At 36.3% G+C, this 19,134-nt stretch overlaps 1 protein-coding gene across 2 annotated transcripts in view; it reads right to left on the minus strand.

Annotated features, from left to right (window-relative positions):
• Positions 1–18,455, minus strand: part of LOC136808322 (echinoderm microtubule-associated protein-like 4) — a 56,002-nt gene extending 37,547 nt beyond the window's left edge. The window contains exons 1-20 of one of the 2 annotated variants that reach the window (XM_067064856.1): positions 18,218–18,455; positions 17,785–17,933; positions 16,858–17,130; positions 15,370–15,523; positions 13,997–14,156; positions 13,628–13,725; positions 12,900–13,278; positions 12,073–12,193; positions 11,241–11,408; positions 9,667–9,957; positions 8,764–9,297; positions 7,376–7,487; positions 6,960–7,100; positions 6,287–6,341; positions 5,759–5,863; positions 5,572–5,661; positions 4,317–4,440; positions 4,096–4,121; positions 3,571–3,828; positions 2,569–2,724 (exon numbers count right to left, since the gene is read on the minus strand). In XM_067064856.1, the coding sequence (XP_066920957.1) occupies positions 2,569–2,724; positions 3,571–3,828; positions 4,096–4,121; positions 4,317–4,440; positions 5,572–5,661; positions 5,759–5,863; positions 6,287–6,341; positions 6,960–7,100; positions 7,376–7,487; positions 8,764–9,297; positions 9,667–9,957; positions 11,241–11,408; positions 12,073–12,193; positions 12,900–13,278; positions 13,628–13,725; positions 13,997–14,156; positions 15,370–15,523; positions 16,858–17,130; positions 17,785–17,933; positions 18,218–18,327 (3,504 nt within the window). In that variant the 5' untranslated portion in view covers positions 18,328–18,455. Of the gene's footprint in view, positions 1–2,568; positions 2,725–3,570; positions 3,829–4,095; positions 4,122–4,278; positions 4,441–5,571; positions 5,662–5,758; positions 5,864–6,286; positions 6,342–6,959; positions 7,101–7,375; positions 7,488–8,763; positions 9,298–9,666; positions 9,958–11,240; positions 11,409–12,072; positions 12,194–12,899; positions 13,279–13,627; positions 13,726–13,996; positions 14,157–15,369; positions 15,524–16,857; positions 17,131–17,784; positions 17,934–18,217 lie in introns of both variants that reach the window. The other variant, XM_067064855.1, reaches the window with a different exon arrangement.
• Between the last annotated feature and the right edge of the window lie 679 nt (positions 18,456–19,134).

Here is a 19,134-nt window from a genome sequence, read left to right on the forward strand (position 1 = left end):
AAACAGACTATATTCTGTCTAAATTGATGCGTAGTGGCAAACAGACTATATTCTGTCTAAATTGATGCGCAGTGGCAAACAGACTATATTCTGTCTAAATTGATGCGTAGTGGCAAACAGACTATATTCTGTCTAAATTGATGCGTAGTGACAAACAGACTATATTCTGTCTAAATTGATGCGCAGTGCAAAACAGACTATATTCTGTCTAAATTAATGCGTAGTGGCAAACAGACTATATTCTGTCTAAATTGATGCGTAGTGGCAAACAGACTATATTCTGTCTAAATTGATGCGTAGTGACAAACAGACTATATTCTGTCTAAATTGATGCGTAGTGACAAACAGACTATATTCTGTCTAAATTGATGCGCAGTGGCAAACAGACTATATTCTGTCTAAATTGATGCGTAGTGACAAACAGACTATATTCTGTCTAAATTGATGCGTAGTGGCAAACAGACTATATTCTGTCTAAATTGATGCGTAGTGACAAACAGACTATATTCTGTCTAAATTGATGCGCAGTGGCAAACAGACTATATTCGTCTAAATTGATGCGTAGTGGCAAACAGACTATATTCTGTCTAAATTGATGCGTAGTGGCAAACAGACTATATTCTGTCTAAATTGATGCGTAGTGGCAAACAGACTATATTCTGTCTAAATTGATGCGTAGTGCAAACAGACTATATTCTGTCTAAATTGATGCTGTCTAAATTGATGCGTAGTGGCAAACAGACTATATTCTGTCTAAATTGATGCGAGTGGCAAACAGACTATATCTGTGACAGCTGTCTAATTGATGCGAGTGACAAACAGACTATATTCTGTCTAAATTGATGCGAGTGGCAACAGACTATATTCTGTCTAAATGATGCGTAGTGGCAAACAGACTATATTCTGTCTAAATTGATGCGTAGTGGCAAATATTCTGTCTAAATTGATGCTCTGTACTAATGCTGTAGTGACAAACAGACTATATTCTGTTGACATGCAACAGACTATATTCTGTCTAAATGATGCGCAGTGGCAAACAGACTATATTCTGTCTAAATTGATGCGTAGTGGCAAAACCGACTATATTCTGTCTAAATTGATGCGTAGTGGACAAACAGACTATATTCTGTCTAAATTGATGCGTAGTGGCAAACAGACTATATTCTGTCTAAATTGATGCGTAGTGGACAAACAGACTATATTCTGTCTAAATTGATGCGTAGTGACAAAAACAGACTATATTCTGTCTAAATTGATGCGCAGTGACAAACAGACTATATTCTGTCTAAATTGATGCGTAGTGCAAACAGCTATATTTTGTCTAAATGATGCGTGGCAAACAGAATATTCTGTCTAATTGATGCGAGTGGCAAACAGACTATATTCTGTCTAAATTGATGCGTAGTGGCACAAACAGACTATATTCTGTCTAAATTGATGCGTAGTGGCAAACAGACTATATCTGTCTAAATTGATGCGTAGTGGCAAACAGACTATATTTCTGCTTTAAATTGATGCGTAGTGGCAAACAGACTATATTCTGTCTAAATTGATGCGTAGTGACAAACAGACTATATTCTGTCTAAATTGATGCGCATGCAAACAGACTATATTCTGTCTAAATTGATGCGCAGTGGAAAAGACTATATCTGTCTAAATTGATGCGTAGTGGCAAACAGACTATATTCTGTCTAAATTGATGCGTAGTGGCAAACCGACTATATTCTGTCTAAATTGATGCGTAGTGACAAAAGACTATATTCTGTCTAAATTGATGCGTTAGTGGCAAACAGACTATATTCTGTCTAAATTGATGCGTAGTGGACAAACAGACTATATTCTGTCTAAAATTGATGCGTATGGCAAAACAGACTATATTCTGTCTAAATTGATGATGCGTAGTAGTGACAAACAGACTATATATCTGTCTAAATTGATGCGTAGTGACAAACAGACTATATTCTGTCTAAATGATGCGCAGTGACAAAAACAGACTATATTCTGTCTAAATTGATGCGCGTGGACAAACAGACTATATTCTGTCTAAATTGATGCGTCGTGACAAACAGACTATACTCTAAATTGTACGTAGTGACAAACTATTTCTGTTTAAATTGATGCGCAGTGACCAACAGACTATATTCTGTTAAATTGATGCGCATGCAAACAGACTATATTCTGTCTAAATTGATGCGTAGTGGCAAACAGACTATATTCTGTCTAAATTGATGCGCAGTGGCAAACAGACTATATTCTGTCTAAATTGATGCGAAGTGACAAACAGACTATATTCTGTCTAAATTGATGCGCAGTGACAAACAGACTATATTCTGTCTAAATTGATGCGCAGTGGCAAACAGACTATATTCTGTCTAAATTGATGCGTAGTGACAAACAGACTATATTCTGTCTAACTTGATGCAAAGTGACAAACAGACTATATTCTGTCTAAATTGATGCGAAGTGACAAACAGACTATATTCTGTCTAAATTGATGCGAAGTGGCAAACAGACTATATTCTGCGATGTCCCCTTTAAAAGTTTAAGGTATTGATGAAATTAAATTACCTCATTAACAATGCACAGCGTATCTTTCGCCTCGCGCAAAGGATCATTGCAACCCAACTCGATGCTCATCTTCAGTATGTTATTGTCCCCAGTTCCCAAAAATATCGTCTCGTTAAAAATGGTCATATTTCTTATGTTTTCACTGTAGTTCGATATCTATGAAGTAAAGAAAATTCGACCATTTTTAAATAAGCGAAATGTAAATCTAAGCCCTCATCTACATGGTCTGCTTTTTCCCTCCGTATTTTTGACAAGTCGCCAATTCTTCCGTCCCTTACAACAAATGTAAGAAAGTCGACCGTCTAAATAAGAACAAAGATCGAAACAAACCTGCAGAAAATTCTTATGTATCGGATAATGGTACTGGTATTTAGTTTAAAGTTTGAAGAGAATAAAACTTGACTGATTATCATTCAGTAAAATATCAGAAAAAATGCTTTGAGAAAACATCGAGTTTAAGCTGCCGCCGTAACGCCTTCCCTTTATACAGTGCCCATCCCGTCTGATATTTTTGATATAGAAGATGTGTTTCGTGTATACTATTCCCGTCCGAGAGTTATATGAAAGATCTATAAATTTCATTAAATTTGAATAAAAAATTTGAACGGCTAGAGGTTAATACAGTTATTGGATTTCTGAACCTTTTCAAGAAAATTGAAGAAGGTTCCCCAAAATTTAGGGTACCATAATACGCGACCTGCGTATTCTATAGCTTTTTTCACATGTACGTAAAATTTTACTTAACACCTTGAAGGGTGGGACTTTCCCTAAGCTTACGTAGTGTTTTAAGGCCTTATTAAGTAGAGTTTGCTTGCGTTCAAAAAGTTTTGAACGGAAGAAAAAGTCACTTAAGACCCTCTTAATCAACCAAAAATCTACATAATGTCGGGGAAATTCCCAAAAGACAGCCTTACGAACGATTTTCCGTAAGGTCTTAAGTAAAACTTTACGTGCATGTGAAAAAAGCTTATCTAAATAAAGGTAAAAAACATTTATACTTACCGAAACTATTGATACAGCCTGTTTCAAGTCTCTACTCCACGCTTTCACAACACCGTCCCGGTTGCCCGAACTGAATAAAATTCCGGTCTGTGAAATACACATTGAAGATATCCAAGACGCATGCGCATTGTTGACAACACGTTCAATTTGTAATGTTGTTCGTTTCCATAGCAATATAGTTCCATTGCTGTCACCTGTGAGCAGATCCTCTTTTCCACTGAATAATGCGAAGGTGATAGATTTGGGTTTAGGTAAGGTCTAAGATAAAAATAAGAGTAAGATATTTTATTAAAATTTAAGGCTGTCGGCTCACCAAACCTCAGCTCAGTTTGTAAAAAATATTGCTATTGTTCAATGAGAGTTGTTGATTCATATCACAGCATGTTTGGAAACCAAGAAGTAAAGTGAATAAAGGGAATAACCTAAAAAATCTAAAAGCCTGAATAGAGTTTGGAAAAAACTAAGAACAACTTAGTCTCCCCATCGAAAAAAAGGGCCTGACTAAAAGTGAACAATTTTTCTCACCCCGAAGTTCGCTGCCTTATTTGATATAATACCGAGTTTATGTATTTGCACTTTTGAGGACGGTAGAGTGACTGAAGTGATTTGGAATAACCCGCAATTCCGCCCCGCAAAATCGAGGACGGTAAAAGTGCTGATTTACCGTCGTCCTCAGCTGGTCAGGATCTAATCAAATTAGAACCTTACCGTCTCCGTCGCTGAAAAACACACATACATAAACTCGCTAATGTGATTGTTGTTGTATTCGTAAAAGCAAAGTCGACATTCATCCTTTCCAAAGATAACAAAGTGGACATTGGTGGCTGTTGGTTGATAGTAAGTTGTTATTCCATTAAATGCATCAGGTATCTGAATAAAAGGTTTGAAACAATAGAGGACTGCTAAAATAATTTATCCATCTTTGACGATAATTTGTCTAAGATTTAATTGGTTGAGAACCATGGAAAGTTGGGCTTAAAGGATTTGTTTTGATTGAAAGGTCTGATGATGCTGATGTAGTAAAAACAAGTGCGACAAGATTAGAAAAAGGTTTTAAAAATCAAAATACATTGAATAAAAAAACATTCCTCAAACAAAGGGACTTTTACCGATACTCTTTCGAATGTTTTTATGTTTATAATAAATAGAAATTTTTCTAACTTATAATCAAAATATTCGATTGTAAATTAGCTCGAAATCAACTTTGCTATTTTGTTTACAAAAGCAATAGAATATGAAACAACTTTCGATCTTTCAATTGTTTGCAGGATATCGTTGCGTAAAAAAGTAGCTTTAATTTATCTGACTTAGCATGAAGACACTGCCTAAAATAAGCTCCTTTTATTCCCGTAGAAAACCTTTAAAGGATTAGGTGATATGGCTCCAGACAAGGCTCCCTTTCCACCACAGTAATGTTGATAATCAGTTTTACGCAGTGATTCTTATTTCGGAACGCCCTTTTCCTACTTTGACGGCTAGTCTTTCAGAGTATGCACTTTCAGCCTCCTCGATTTCTGCTGGTTATAAAATGAGGGTTGTTTAAAAATCGTTTCAGTCACTCCACCGTTCCCGAAGGGGTAAATACATGAATCGTAGAATTTTATATACATTTATATACATAACATATACATAAAATATTTCAACTTCTTGTAAGAAGAACCAATATACTTTTGGAGATCAAGAAATTAATGATGAAAAAAAAAAATGAATGCTAATGATATTCAGTCTGGAAACCTATTCATAAAATTCAAGGGGTCAACTGTCTGCTTGTCAATGTCCATTGGGGTTGAGCGGACAACTGTGTGATAAAGGTTTGACACTAAAAAATCCATTCGCTTTAAAAGTGTGCACTCTTTCTTTGCTACCATGTAGAAACCACGTTCAAGGGAATTACTCTTATATAATAACCAGTGTAGTACAACCAGACATCAGGCATTCTTGAAAGGTTTTTTTTTGTATTTTTGTTCAAAAAAATAAGAGGAAGCAATTCAAGGACCATACCTTCGTTGTTGAAACAGGATCGCTGTCTTTGACGTTGAAAATACATCCAAGGTTGACCCCTCCACTTTCTATGATGGCTACCAGCAACGTCTAATTGATAAAGAGAAGAAAAATTAGGTTTCAAGTCCTGATATTGGGACGTTCGCTTGCTGGAATCTAAATCAAGCTTTAATGAAACGATACTGACCTCAGATAGAAAAGCAATCTTTTTGAAAATGGCAGCCTCGTATTGGTCAACATACAAAGTGGAGATGGTTGCCATATCAACAGTGCTCCATACATAAACTATACACTAAACGGAAAAAGAAAGTAAACGACAAGATTTCATTTATTTCTAAATGATTTTTTAGTTAAAAGGAGGAGGACTCTCTTTAATACGAATTACGAATCCTTCACAGTGCAGCCCAATAAATCGAGCGGATAAATGGCCCTCCTGAAATCTATGAAATTTGATAAAATAAAACAAGATGTCATTCAAAGCAAATTTGTTTGGATTTGTCAATTTATTAAGGAGCGATAAAACAAGGCACTTTCGCCAAAACCACAACATTGTGTTCCACGAAAAGAATGTAAAATCAGCTATATCTGCCTTTTTACCATCCCACAAAACACATTGTCAATTCTTACCAATTCACAAACCACAAACCCTTTTTGTCTTCCGTCCAATCCAGAAATAGCCCAGCCGTGAATCCCGTGCAAACAATGAAATATCTACCTTTTTACCGTCCCAAAATTGTACTGTTGCTGCTGTATCGTCTTGTAAAGCGAAACTGAAAACGAAAAATCGGAAAAAAGATTTATTGTAATCCAAAACTCTTCAAAACGATTCACCGTTGATAACAACAAACAACATACAGTGAAGAAGGAAGTTTGTATTTGTTTACTCACATCCCCAGCCTTGAAAAATCCCTTCCCCTCTTGTTTTACCGTCACGTCTGCGAACATAATTGAGAGATCTGATTGTCTACCACATTTTGAATAGAACTAATTTTCCCTTTAAAAGTTCAATAACACGGGAAAAATATCCATAGATTTAAAAAAGCCCAAGGGCTAGATAGAGTGCTTTTGCTGAAAAGTGTGCCGAGGTCACACTGTCACGTGACATTACAATAGAATTTCAGCGCTTGACCAATCAGAAGCTTCGCGGGTTTTCGAAAACAATAGCAGCAATATTTTTTGCGATATTCACTTTTTTTTGCTTGGAAGAGCTTAAAGCACGCCATCTAGCCCTTCGGGCTTTATAAATCTATGAAAATATCCCACCCGTCCCCCCCTACTTTCTTTGTTGGCATCCCCATCCGTAAAACTATGTAACGATATTTTATGGTTTGGACAATAAATACAACCGCATTAAGAAAGGAAGAATGAAAATGAATTTCTTCTTATACCAAGTGATATCTTGAGAATGTTTTCGAAAGAATCTTTGATTGTGTTGCTTTGTATCCATGGTAACAGCCACTCGGCCACAGGTGAAAAGGACTTGATTGGTTGATGAAGCTTCGATGCCAACAAGACTGTCAAAACCATATCTACCGGCAGAACAAAGTTAAATTAAATGAATTGAAGTTTTTGGTGGTCTTCACTAGTAAACTCAATGTTAAACATGACCTAGACGCAGTATTTTTTGAAAAATATAAAATAGTGACACCCTCCTACATCTTACTGGTACATACCCATAGAACTTTGAGTAGCTATTAGTCAGCAATAAGATAAAAATGGCGACCGAAGCTGCTAGAGACTAGTTTTTACTGCGAATCTTATTCAGAAAAACTAGCTTATCCTCCCAACTTAATGATTTTCTTACACCCAATCCAACTGCAAAGCATATTCTTTCTTGTGGTTTGACTCTTCATCGTTGAATGATGCGGACCGATTTGGAAATAGCTCATATCTTCTTCCAAGTATCTCAACAATTGCTAAAAGGTAGATATTGATTGAACACTCTGTTTCAGGGTCTCAAGAATACACAGTTTCCTTAAGAATTCTTTTTATAAGAACCACAAGTCGCAAATTAGCTAAATTAAGATTTTTTTAAGAATTGTCCTGATGAGTCTCGAAAATTTCGTCCTTTTTTTCTTCTTCAGTTTCAATTTTCTATTCTCCAAATTTTCATCTATAATTTGAATCTTGCTTCATAATTTTTCAGGGAATTTGAAATTTGAAACTGTTCTTTCTCTCTTTTTAAGAACTAGAAGGCTCACGTCCATCAAAGTATTTGAATCTTTACTCTCGGGTACCTAATAGTCGGGTGGTTTGGAATAAGCGGGATGGGGGGAGGCGGGTTGGAAAAAATCTGAAAACTTAATAAGCGGAAGGGTTGAAATAAAAATGTCCTAGGTGGAAGATTTTCGAAAAGGAGGCTAATACAGCAGAATTAGGGCAAAAGAGGGAACTATCAATCAATAAGCGGGCCTCCCGGCTATTAGGTACCCGAGAGAGTACATACTCACAGTTTTTTTTTAATGTTTTTATTTGTACGTCTGATGATGGCCGTAAGACTTGAATGAAACTTTAAGTAATGTACTTTTTTTAACATCGAAATTTCGAAATAAATTTATGAATTGGCTTTACATAGTTAACGAGCACTCTTTTGAATAACAACAATATATAAATAACTGTGCATAGACGTCTTTTTGAAGTACAAAATTTGCACTTGTTAGCACAATAGCACATCAGGGACAACACTTGAAGGGAAAATATGTTTTGCCCATGCATCAATTAAAACAAATTCATTCAAAGTTTTATACTCACTTAACAATAATTAAAGGCTAAAAATTGAGAGCTACAATCATGGACAAAACATTTGAGACAAAGAGGATTTCCCAGCGAAATCTTAAACACCACAAAAGATTTTTAAGCGCGTTAAACTACAATTGGAAAGTAGAGTTTTAACTCTGAGGTTTAACATGAGAATTAAAACTAAGAACCTTAGTAGGATCTCAGGATTTAAAAGCCCAAATTTGCTCCAATAAGGCTCGGAATATAGCCTAGAAGCCACCGAACCCCTCCAAAAACGAAAAATTCGATGAAAGAAAGTGGAAGTGCTAAAAGAGCAATTCTCGTCTGAACTTGAAATTCTGAAAGACGTTAAAATACACTAGAATCTCAAAGTGTTTCGACCATGATTGTAGGAGGCCCACGTCAACTTCATGGAAGTCTTTTTGAAGGTTTGTGAAAAGTTAGAATACGAACCTGGTTTACTGGAAGGATTATCATCCCTCTGTGAATCTCTATACAACGATTGTAATTCCAATGCCTTGGTAACATCTGTCATATCGGTATCCTTGCTTTTAACCGCACTACTATCCGCTGGAATGCTTGATGGTAACATGTTCACAGTAGAACCTTCTTTGCTTTTGTCATTCAACTTTAAGAATGTCTTTTTGTCTGATAGCGAGTCTGGATTGCTGTCATTACCGTTCTTTGAGTGTTCTGTTAACTTTACGGCCGTTAAAGTGGTATTTTCGTCATATACGAGTTCATTTTCAATTGTAGTCTTTTCATCATTGGGTTTGTTGGAACTTACAAACTTATCCACAGATTCGAATTGTTGAGGACTCGATGTCATCGATGAAGTTTGTTCTATATTTTGTTGATGATGTCGACGTTTCGTTTCCCCGATTTCCCCGATTTCTACGTCCGTGGTTGTATAAAACTCCGAATCGAAATCCGTGTTGCATTTTTGTTCCGATTCAGAACTTGTGTTGTTTAAACTTTTATTCGATTCTGGAAAGAAAGAATGCAATATGAATTTTCGAGAAGCTAGAAAGAGAGATGTGGAAAAGGGGGAGGAGCATCGTAAAAAGGCGCAATATAGTCCATTTCACGGTTGGAAGGAATCATGGGTAATTCAGACGGAAGCCCTTTGGCAACGACTTTCTATCGGTCTAAAATTCTTTCATCTTTGTGCGTCTGACCAACGGGAAACCGTTATAACGAGGCAATGAGTCCTGATCACCTATGATTCATTTTGACCCTGAAAAAAGGCTATGTCTCGAAAAACTCATATTGGCTTATGAAAAATTACAAAATAATGGCCAACAGTGGTGTCTCTTATACAATCCACATATCTGTAATTTTGAAACAATGTCTTACTTTTCGAAGATTTCGCGAGTTTCTTTCTTCTCTTTCCTTTCATCGTTTTGATTCTATGGGAATCACCCCATTTCTTACGTTGAGGGGATGTCTCGAGCGAAGACGATTCCCTTACCACCAATGGAGACTCGGTCGAAATTGTAGGAAGACATGTTTTATTCGAAGGAGATTCCCTTGACACAGGTGATGAGGATTCCCTTGTGAGAGTTGCGTCGTCATCGGTGGTGATTCCTTCAGATAAGAGCATTCCTTCTTTCCACCATTTTTCAACTTTCTGCGATGAAGGAGTACCTAAAAAGTTTTATCATAAAATTGATATAGAATTCATTGCAAAGCCCTTTCTTAAATGACGACTCGTGTTATCGAAGTGATCCAGACCACTCTTGCTAAGTTAAACTTGAACGAGGAATCTTATTTGTTCGAATAATAGAGAGGTTCGAAATAAAGAGAGTATTTCAGGAGGGTTTCTCCATGACAGAAACTGAGAATAACTTCGAATAATTATAATCATCAAAGTAAAGTTTATTTATTTCTCAATGTCTGCCATAATCTATCTAGGATGACTATCTAGGACGACTATCTAGGACGACTATCTAGGACGACTATCTAGGACGACTATCTAGGACGACTATCTAGGACGACTTTCTAGGACGACTATCTAGGACGACTTCTAGGACGACTATCTAGGACGACTATCTAGGACGACTATCTAGGACGATTAGGACGACTTCTAGGAGGACTACTAGACGACTATCTAGGACGACTTTCTAGGACGACTATCTAGGATGACTATCTAGGACGACTATCTAGGACGACTATCTAGGATGACTATCTAGGACGACTATCTAGGACGACTATCTAGGACGACTATCTAGGACGACTATCTAGGACGACTTTCTAGGACGACTATCTAGGACGACTTTCTAGGACGACTATCTAGGACGACTATCTAGGACGACTATCTAGGACGACTATCTAGGACGACTATCTAGGACGACTATCTAGGACGACTATCTAGGACGACTATCTAGGACGACTATCTTGCGACCAAGAATTATCCAGTCTAAGTATAACCAACCGAACTAAACTTCCAAACACCAAATCTTAGTTTTCAGATCCCGAGCCTTGTTCCTTCCGATGAGTCATTTTTCCCGTATCTGTTCGAGTTGATAGGTATTTATATATTTTATACACACAGCATATACATTATATAACACTTTTCTTGTAAGAAGAACCAATATTTTTGGAGATGAAGGAAATAATGTTTAAAAAACATTGAAAACAATCAAAAGATGGCCTAGAAGTCCTAGATTACTGGGCTATTCACGTAAGACAACGATTCTACCTATCTAAACAAAGATTTGAGGATGAAAGAGAGATGGGGACATCCATGACTCAATTTACGAAAATACCATTGAACGGCACATTGGCTAGATTACTATGAAGGTGTTTTCAAAATTATTTATATTCGATCTCCAGAAAATTTCAACGTAGTCAATGTTTTCTTTTATGAAAGTTCTGAAGGGAGCCTGCTTCAATGAAGTGAATTTTCATTTTGTAGAAGGAAACCCTACCCCATTTATTTGTCTTCTTTTGTGAAACCTTTGTTGAGTTTTCCCATGTTTTGCGTAAAGGGCTCTTTTTGATAAAGGGTGTGGGCGTTTTATTTGAGCTTCGTGGGCGTTGAACACCAGTATGCATGGATCGTTGTCTTGAGGGTGAGGAACCATATTTTCTATCGCCTAGTGTAAATAAGGATTGGTTCATGTAGAAAATTATGAAAAAAACTCTAATAATAAAAGAATTCGATGAATTGATATCGATGGTTAAAAGCAATCAATTTAAGAGCCGACAAACCTATGGTAGATGATCGTAACGCATAAAATCTGACACTACAATAAAAATATGCGATCAAAGTCCCGTATAAACGTCCCTCCTTTTAAATGCCACCTTCGAATAAACGCCCCTCCTTTGAGAAAAAAATTTGAAGGAGCGCCCCCTCATATAAGCACCCCCCTCATATAAACGCCCCCTTCTTTTAAATGACCCCTCGAATACACGCCCCTCCTGTGAAAAATTTTTTTTAAAGGGGCGTTTATTCTAGGAGGGGCGTTTATTTGAAACAAGTAGCTGTAAGGTAGTATAGTATTCTTTTAGTATTCGATCTGATTACGGCCTTTTTTGATTGATATATTTGTACTCAAATAACGATGAAAAGGCAAGATAAAGTTCCAATTCACATTACTAAAGTGACCTCGGTGGGCGTTTGTTTATTCGAAGTAATACGGTAATAGGATAAACGGGAAACATGCAGAATTAGTTGAAACGCAGAATAACAGAAGAAAGGATTGATATTCTTTCCAGTGTTATCAGCAGGTGTTGTATGCCATTCTGCTATTTGATTACCTTTTCCATCAAAAGTCCTTTGACGTGGACCTAAGTCGTACGTTGCAGGACGATGCGTCGATTCTTCTTCTTTTTCGCTTTGTTCAGCTTCAGTGTCGGTAGCTTTCCTTTCTTGATGAACCTACATTGAGTTCAAAAGGGAACATCATCATAAAGACCGGTCTACACTTTCACGCAAAATGAGCGAAAAAGTTTTCAACGTTTTTGTAAGGTCATTCATTGGTCGGTTAAAAAAATGAAGCAATTCCATTGGACAAATCAGACGTAACGGTTTAAAAAAGTTAAAATATACCTTTTAGAGGGGTGAAATAAGGGTAAAAGTCGAAAATTTTCTTCGTCGCCCAACCATGGTGGGCGACATATTTTTTTGGCCCCCTCAATTCGATTCACACACCGGGGGCCATGTTATAATTACTTAGTTTCTCAGGTAACAAGCGAAACTACCGAAAACAGGGCTGAGAGAGGTAGTCAAGCTATCGAGTACTTTTGTCTATTTTTTTCTACTGCCAATGTTAAAAGTCAATTGACATATACTGAATAAATCCTGAATATAGCTAACTCGGACAATAGATATATGAGCCCTCCGAATGCATTCGGGATGGGTCCTACCCACGAAGGAGTAGGAATCACGGCGCTAACAGACACTGCGACTTGACAGACGCGAGCTGCCAAGGCATGGCGTATACCATGACACTCGAACGACACTGTGAGAGCGATGCTCACGCGAGGCTGAACCTCATGAGTGCCACGGCACGTCATAATGTCTGTATCTCGGACAATAAGAGAAATTTTAAACACAACAGAAAGAAAAAAAGGTCGCCCCATACCTCCGTCTCGAAATCGCTTAGATGAACTCCGATCATGCCGAGAGCTTCAAGTTGTTGAGAATGACCTTTCGGAATCTGACCAACTTCCTCGTTCTCTTGAAACTGTTGATGATGGTCAAAATGATTAGGAACCTTATGGAGGTAATTGCTACCAAGAATATCTTTACGCTGGTTTCTTGGTGACGAAATATGGTGGAGATAATCAATGATTTCTTTTTCTTCATGCACAAGTTGTTTATAAGGAGATTCTTGTCGGGTATATTGTGGCAATTCTTTGCGATGGTTGATCCCAATATTGATAAGGTTTGGTGCAGATGTTGATAAAGGGGGAAGGTATGTCGGTTGAGCTGTCTTCACCAAACGCAAAAACTCTTGGTAACTGTTGCATGAAAATAAACGAAAACCTTTAATTGATTGGTGCATTCTATCAAAATTTTTGATAACTTTCGACATATTTACGCAATTGACTTGAAATCTTTTATTAACAAAAGTTAGGTGTTGATGATACAAAATTTCAGCAAAATGAGACCAGTGGGCATTTTTGGATTAGGTACAGACTAGTCTGTAAAATACAAACCACGTATGTGACCAAATCAAAATTTAACAAATAATCTTTGATTATCGATATCTACCACAATGCCAAGCTTTCAAGATCATACCACTCATCATCAATTTCGAACCAATTCTCACTTTCAAACAATAACGAGGTTATCTCAATGGACACTTACCTCACCATACCAGTGTTACCTGCATCACAAACAGTCAAGGTGGATAAAATGACATTGCGGTCAATGCCATGGAGATATTGCTCACAAAGGGTTTGAACCTACAAAAGATTTCAGTGATGAGAACTTTACAATGTTAGTATTTTATTATTTTTTTATCACACTTAATAAGGTGCAACCTGTAATCAATTTGACCGAAAAATTTTTGAATGCAGTGTCAGATTCAACTCTTAGAAAAATCAAGATTCAAAAAAATACTCTTGCTGCAAAACTATGGTTTTAGAAATAAAGGGCTTAAGTATAAAGCCCAAATTTGGGCATATGATTGATTCACACTCCTTAAAAATTTGTAAAAAAATATGTTTTCCTGACCTGTGATTTTAATAGCCTTCCAGTTCCATGTTTATCTAATGTGTGAAACATTCCCTCAAGAAGATTTGTCTCCAATCGTTTTTGATGGCTTCTTGCATACTGACGAAGTTCAAATTCTAATTCTGCTGTTAACCCTGGCTTCATCAAATCTGGCGAATTACTGAAATTAAAAAGTATATACGAGTAATGTAACAATTGAGTATAATTTGGGGTTTCTAGTCTAGAGCATGAAGAAACCTTTAAAAATATCTTTCGAGTCAATTTTCCCTGTTAACACCCTTTTTAATAAACATCGGGTCACTATTCAAAATATTGATATGTTGCATTAAAAAGGAACAATAATAAGTCACATGTTAGTTTTGGAAGAAAGTTTTTTTAAAGCTAACCCAGAAGTGCAAACCAGCAGATCAATAGTGTTGTGTTGATAATCTTTTTTATCATAAAATATTTCTCACATAATTTCATGTGACAGATGCCCTTCCTGAATTGTGAAAAACCATGGCAAAAAAGCAGCAGAAGAAAAGTGCCCTTTTCTGTCTCTAGCAGACAGCTTTTTAGATTTATAATTTGTAAGTCTGTTTAGGCGCTGCCAATTTAATTTGCTGTTTTACGGACTAAGCTACCCGAAAAAAAAGGGTCAGTCAGTCGGCCAAAAAATAAAAATAAAAGTAGAATTTTACCTATCAAATCTCCTAAAGGCAGCAAAAAATGCGAAATAAAAAATAAAAAGACACAAAAAGCTCGAATTCATGGATAAAATGAAGAAGTGAAAAAAACCTTGGAAAACCTACCAAAATTTAAAAAGATTGGCAGTCTGTAAAGCAATGAAAACAAGAACGTACTAACAAAATAAATTTTACTTTTATTTCGATTTTTAGAATTTCAAGTTGGTCGGGCCCGAAAAGTATAGTGCGCAGTAGTATAGTTGTCATCATCCTTGACTTCCGTGCTGGAGGTCAGGGCTTGATTCCCATTCGGTGCTGCGATTCACTTGGCAAGTGAATGTACCTTGGCCCGGGTCAACCCATACCATGTGAGGGGAATAGGGTACCATCAATCTGATACAAGAGTATGGGGAGATAATGCTAGACATTGAATGTGGTGTAGTGATGGTACTCATATGTTCAGTACCTGCGAGAACGCAAGGTTCTCCCGTACTGTTCGAGTATTATCATCGATACAGCACGGCTCTGATGTGTCGCAAGCACAGAGTACAATGTCTGGTAGCCGCTGTGATTTCCCTATCTCTAGGGGTAGGAAACTATCTCGGGATAGGACCCGGTCCGATGATATCGGAGGGTCAGCTTCTCTCTTCTCTCTCGGGCCCGTAAAACAACTTAATCAAATTGGTCTCGCCTTATGAGAAAAAATACCTATATCTATAATCATTATTGTTGTTCATGTGGGAATAACGTTGAAGATGATGTTGTCGTTGTTGTTGGTTTTCAAACTTGTGGTGATCGTTATGGTGATGGTTATGGCTTTCTCGTGTTGGAAGATCGATCTGATCTTTCTTCGAATAACAATCTGTAAAAACATTTTTAGTCATAAGATAGATACACAACAACCAACAGGGGGGGGGGGCGGTAGTAAAATCTCAGACATAATGACGTTTACTACGGTGGTAGTGTGACGAAAAATTGAAAAAAATTTTTACTACCCAGGGTAGTTAAATACTAAAATGGGTGGTATCTATGTGTTAAATGTTGAAAAGATTTTCTACCTGGGTAGTTAAAACTGGTAAAATTAGCAAATTTTAGCTATTTTTGTAATTCTTTTAATTTTTTGGATGACTTTTTTGAAAAAATCTGAAAATTTGCACTAAGTGAAAAATGTGTCACAGAAATAATCATTTTTTAGCTTATTTTGTAAAATCAGTCCTAAAAGCAACCAAAAAATAGGTGGTCTCCATGACAAATTGTCCCGAAAAATTTTACTACCCAGGGTAGTAAAATACCTCTTCCAAGAGTCTGAGAGGTGGTATGTAAAAACTCGTAAAAATCCTTTTACTACTCATATATGTCTGAGATTTTACTACCGACCCCCCCCCCCTGACACCAAAGAGCTTAAAACCATTTCACAAAAGTCAGTCTTATATATCTGTAGAGATTACTTCTCTCTAAATACCCTTTAAATCAAAAGATCTAGGTTTTCGAAGAATTTATGTTGAACTATCTTCACTTAATAAGAGACATGGATGACAGAGCAATTGTTTGCATTTTCTTCCTTATCGTCAGCAATGCGCTCTGCAACCTGGAAAACGTATAATAAATGCTATCATCTGTGTTAGCATCTGCTATCTGCTATTAGTAAAGGGGAATTAACCTATTGGAACTAATTTTCGCAGGAATTCATTTTCGCGTTTTTCGCGTTTTTTTGTCAAAATCGCGAAAATTTGAATCCAGGTAAAATTTTGAGAGTTAAAAATCGTGAAAATTAATTCCCGCAAAACACAATTTTTTCCAATTTTATTGAAAAATTAGAAAAATCCCTGGGAACATAAAAGAAATTTGTCCAAAAAAAGGGCAAAACCGCAAAAATTAAAACCCACGAAAAGTCCAGAATGAAAAAAACCGCAAAAAATTAAAACCCGCGAAATGCAATTTTTTGAATATTTTTTCGACAGTCTCGAAAATTAGTTCCGGCAAAATTTAGTTTCATTAAGGTAGCCAAAAAATCGATCGAACCCTAAAAAAATTGGTATAAAACTGGAATTTTGCACAGAGTTCAGGGAAGGTGTTAGGCAGTGTTAGGTGCCAAAAAGGTGCTGAAGGTGGGGGGTTATGACCTAATTCCCCTATACTATATGCTGTGGGTTCATTATATTGCCAGCTATGGTTGTATTGGAAGATGTGACTCACCCATGACAAATTTCCACATGTTCCTATAATCCACCATTCCTCCATTGACAGTATATTGTTCCAGAAGATGATATTTTGTCCGATCGTCAAAATTGAGATTATGAAGTGTAAACACATCTTGTGCATCGTAAGGAGTCACTAGACCATGTTCACTAGGATCACGTCGCCTCATTGAACTAAGTGTTGATAACAGTTTGTGTCTTGATTGAGAAACGATGCCAGATACAATACCAATAACAAATGGATTGGATTGGATTGGTGACAAACCTCTTTCTGTGTACATACAAGGGAAAATGAAATTGTTTACCAATATAATATCAAACTCCTCACTACACAGCTTATAAGAGAACTCGATAGGTGGTATGTAATAGTTATCAGATAGTTGCGAGTACAATATGAGAAATATTTTACGAGTTCCGAGATTTTTCCGTACAATATTTTCCGAGCATTTAGTCGAGGAAAATATAACAAAAAATCCGGAACGAGTGAAATATTTCCATACTGTACAAGCAAATGTCTGATAGCTGGTTTATCGGTGACCCAAAAATGCACTTTTTGTGTTGGATAAAGGGGCCGCAGGGCCGCACTTTTGTAGCAAAGTGACGTTAGATTGCTTTTACCGCTACAATGCAACAACATCTTCTCGTCAATTTATATTTTGTACATGTAAAATACATTGTACTCTATTTAAACAATCCTATTGCAGATATTTTTTGGATCGCCGATAATTGATTTTATTTGGAGATACATGAGATCAAAATTACATACAGCTCATAAAAAAGAAATTACGATGATACTGTATCTAAATTGATTAATGAGAGAAACTCTTTAACCGTTTTCAAATTCATCTTCCATTTCGTATATTTGGCGCCATAAGACTAAGCAGTCACAGGTATACACTATCAAAAAATTAAAACATGATAATACCTCTGGGCTCAGGGTCAAGTACAGAATGATAAGTTTGATGGAGAGCTCTTGCTTTATTTCTTTGTGCTTCTAATCGAGCATTTCTTGACGGTTGTTCTTGTTGTTGTTGACCATGTGATGGTATTTGATGAGTGTTTGTGTATTGTTTCCTGAGTTCATTTAAAAAACAAGTTCATGCCTTATCATTTCATAATTTGATTCAAACCATGTAATAACAGAAAAATTTTAGGTGTGAAAGGTACCAAATCTTTCTACCATGTGAACGATTTAGTAGTAAAGGTTTGAAATAAAAAGAAATTACCTCTTTTTATGAGATTTATAATGTAGAATAATATTATGTCCAGTCCAAACACAAAAGTTTGAGAAAGTTGAAGCTAGTAGACAACATAAAAAACATAAATAATATATATGTTCAAAAAAGAATCAAACAAACCTTCGAAAATCGTTGTCAATGTCATTGTCACGGTAAGCTTGCGATGGAAAAACAGGAACAGTGACCAGTTTCCCAGCTACAATTTTTGTTTTATACTGTGGTGTGTTCATAGTTCATAGTTCAAATCCAATTTTCATTCTCCATACTGAGCTAAAACCAGGTTCTTATATATCACAATTATTTATCATTATTTTCATTCATTTTCCATTTTATTGCTTTTCTTTGTCACCTAGAATTAATAACTGCAGTAAAAGATAGAATATGAGAATGAGATTATTACTGGTTTTTTTTTTACATTTAGATGAATGACAAATTATGGATTGGCATTAAGAGATGAGAGTTTCGGCAATCAGGAGAAGTTTTGGGACAACTTTTCAATTTTTCCAATCTTTCACACTTTAACAGCTTTCCTTGACCAAAACTTTGAGTTTTCAATGGGAAAAGCGGGAGAATTAACAAATTTATGTACCAAAACTTTCTCCTGAACATAAGAAAGACTCTTATTTGATTTTAGTAATAATACTTTAAAAACAGCTGAACAAAAACTCCGTTTCATGGTGAAAGGTCCAAATGTATAACATTTTCTAGTTGCTATCAGAATCTTGATTTTACCTTGTACACTATTTTTTGAAAATAGTGTCTAAGAAAATTGATACGATTATTTTATAGAATAGGATCTACAAGATCACTACAAGACAAGGTCTAATCTCGATTTCCTTAGTCAGCAAAGCAAAAAAGATACCAGGGGGTATTCGATTCAAAAACAACCGTAAGTGCGGCCCAAAAGAGGGACTTTAAAATCCGACCTGTACAGTGCAGAGAAAATATAGTGGATTTTCTTGAAACTATTGACCATTTGAAGGCAAAATATGGACAGATTTTCCAAACTTTACACCCTTAGAGTGCAATTGTTCTCA

This window comes from Clytia hemisphaerica, unplaced genomic scaffold (genome assembly GCF_902728285.1).
Source record: "Clytia hemisphaerica strain Z4C2 unplaced genomic scaffold, Clytia hemisphaerica genome assembly, whole genome shotgun sequence".
NCBI lineage: Eukaryota > Metazoa > Cnidaria > Hydrozoa > Leptothecata > Clytiidae > Clytia > Clytia hemisphaerica.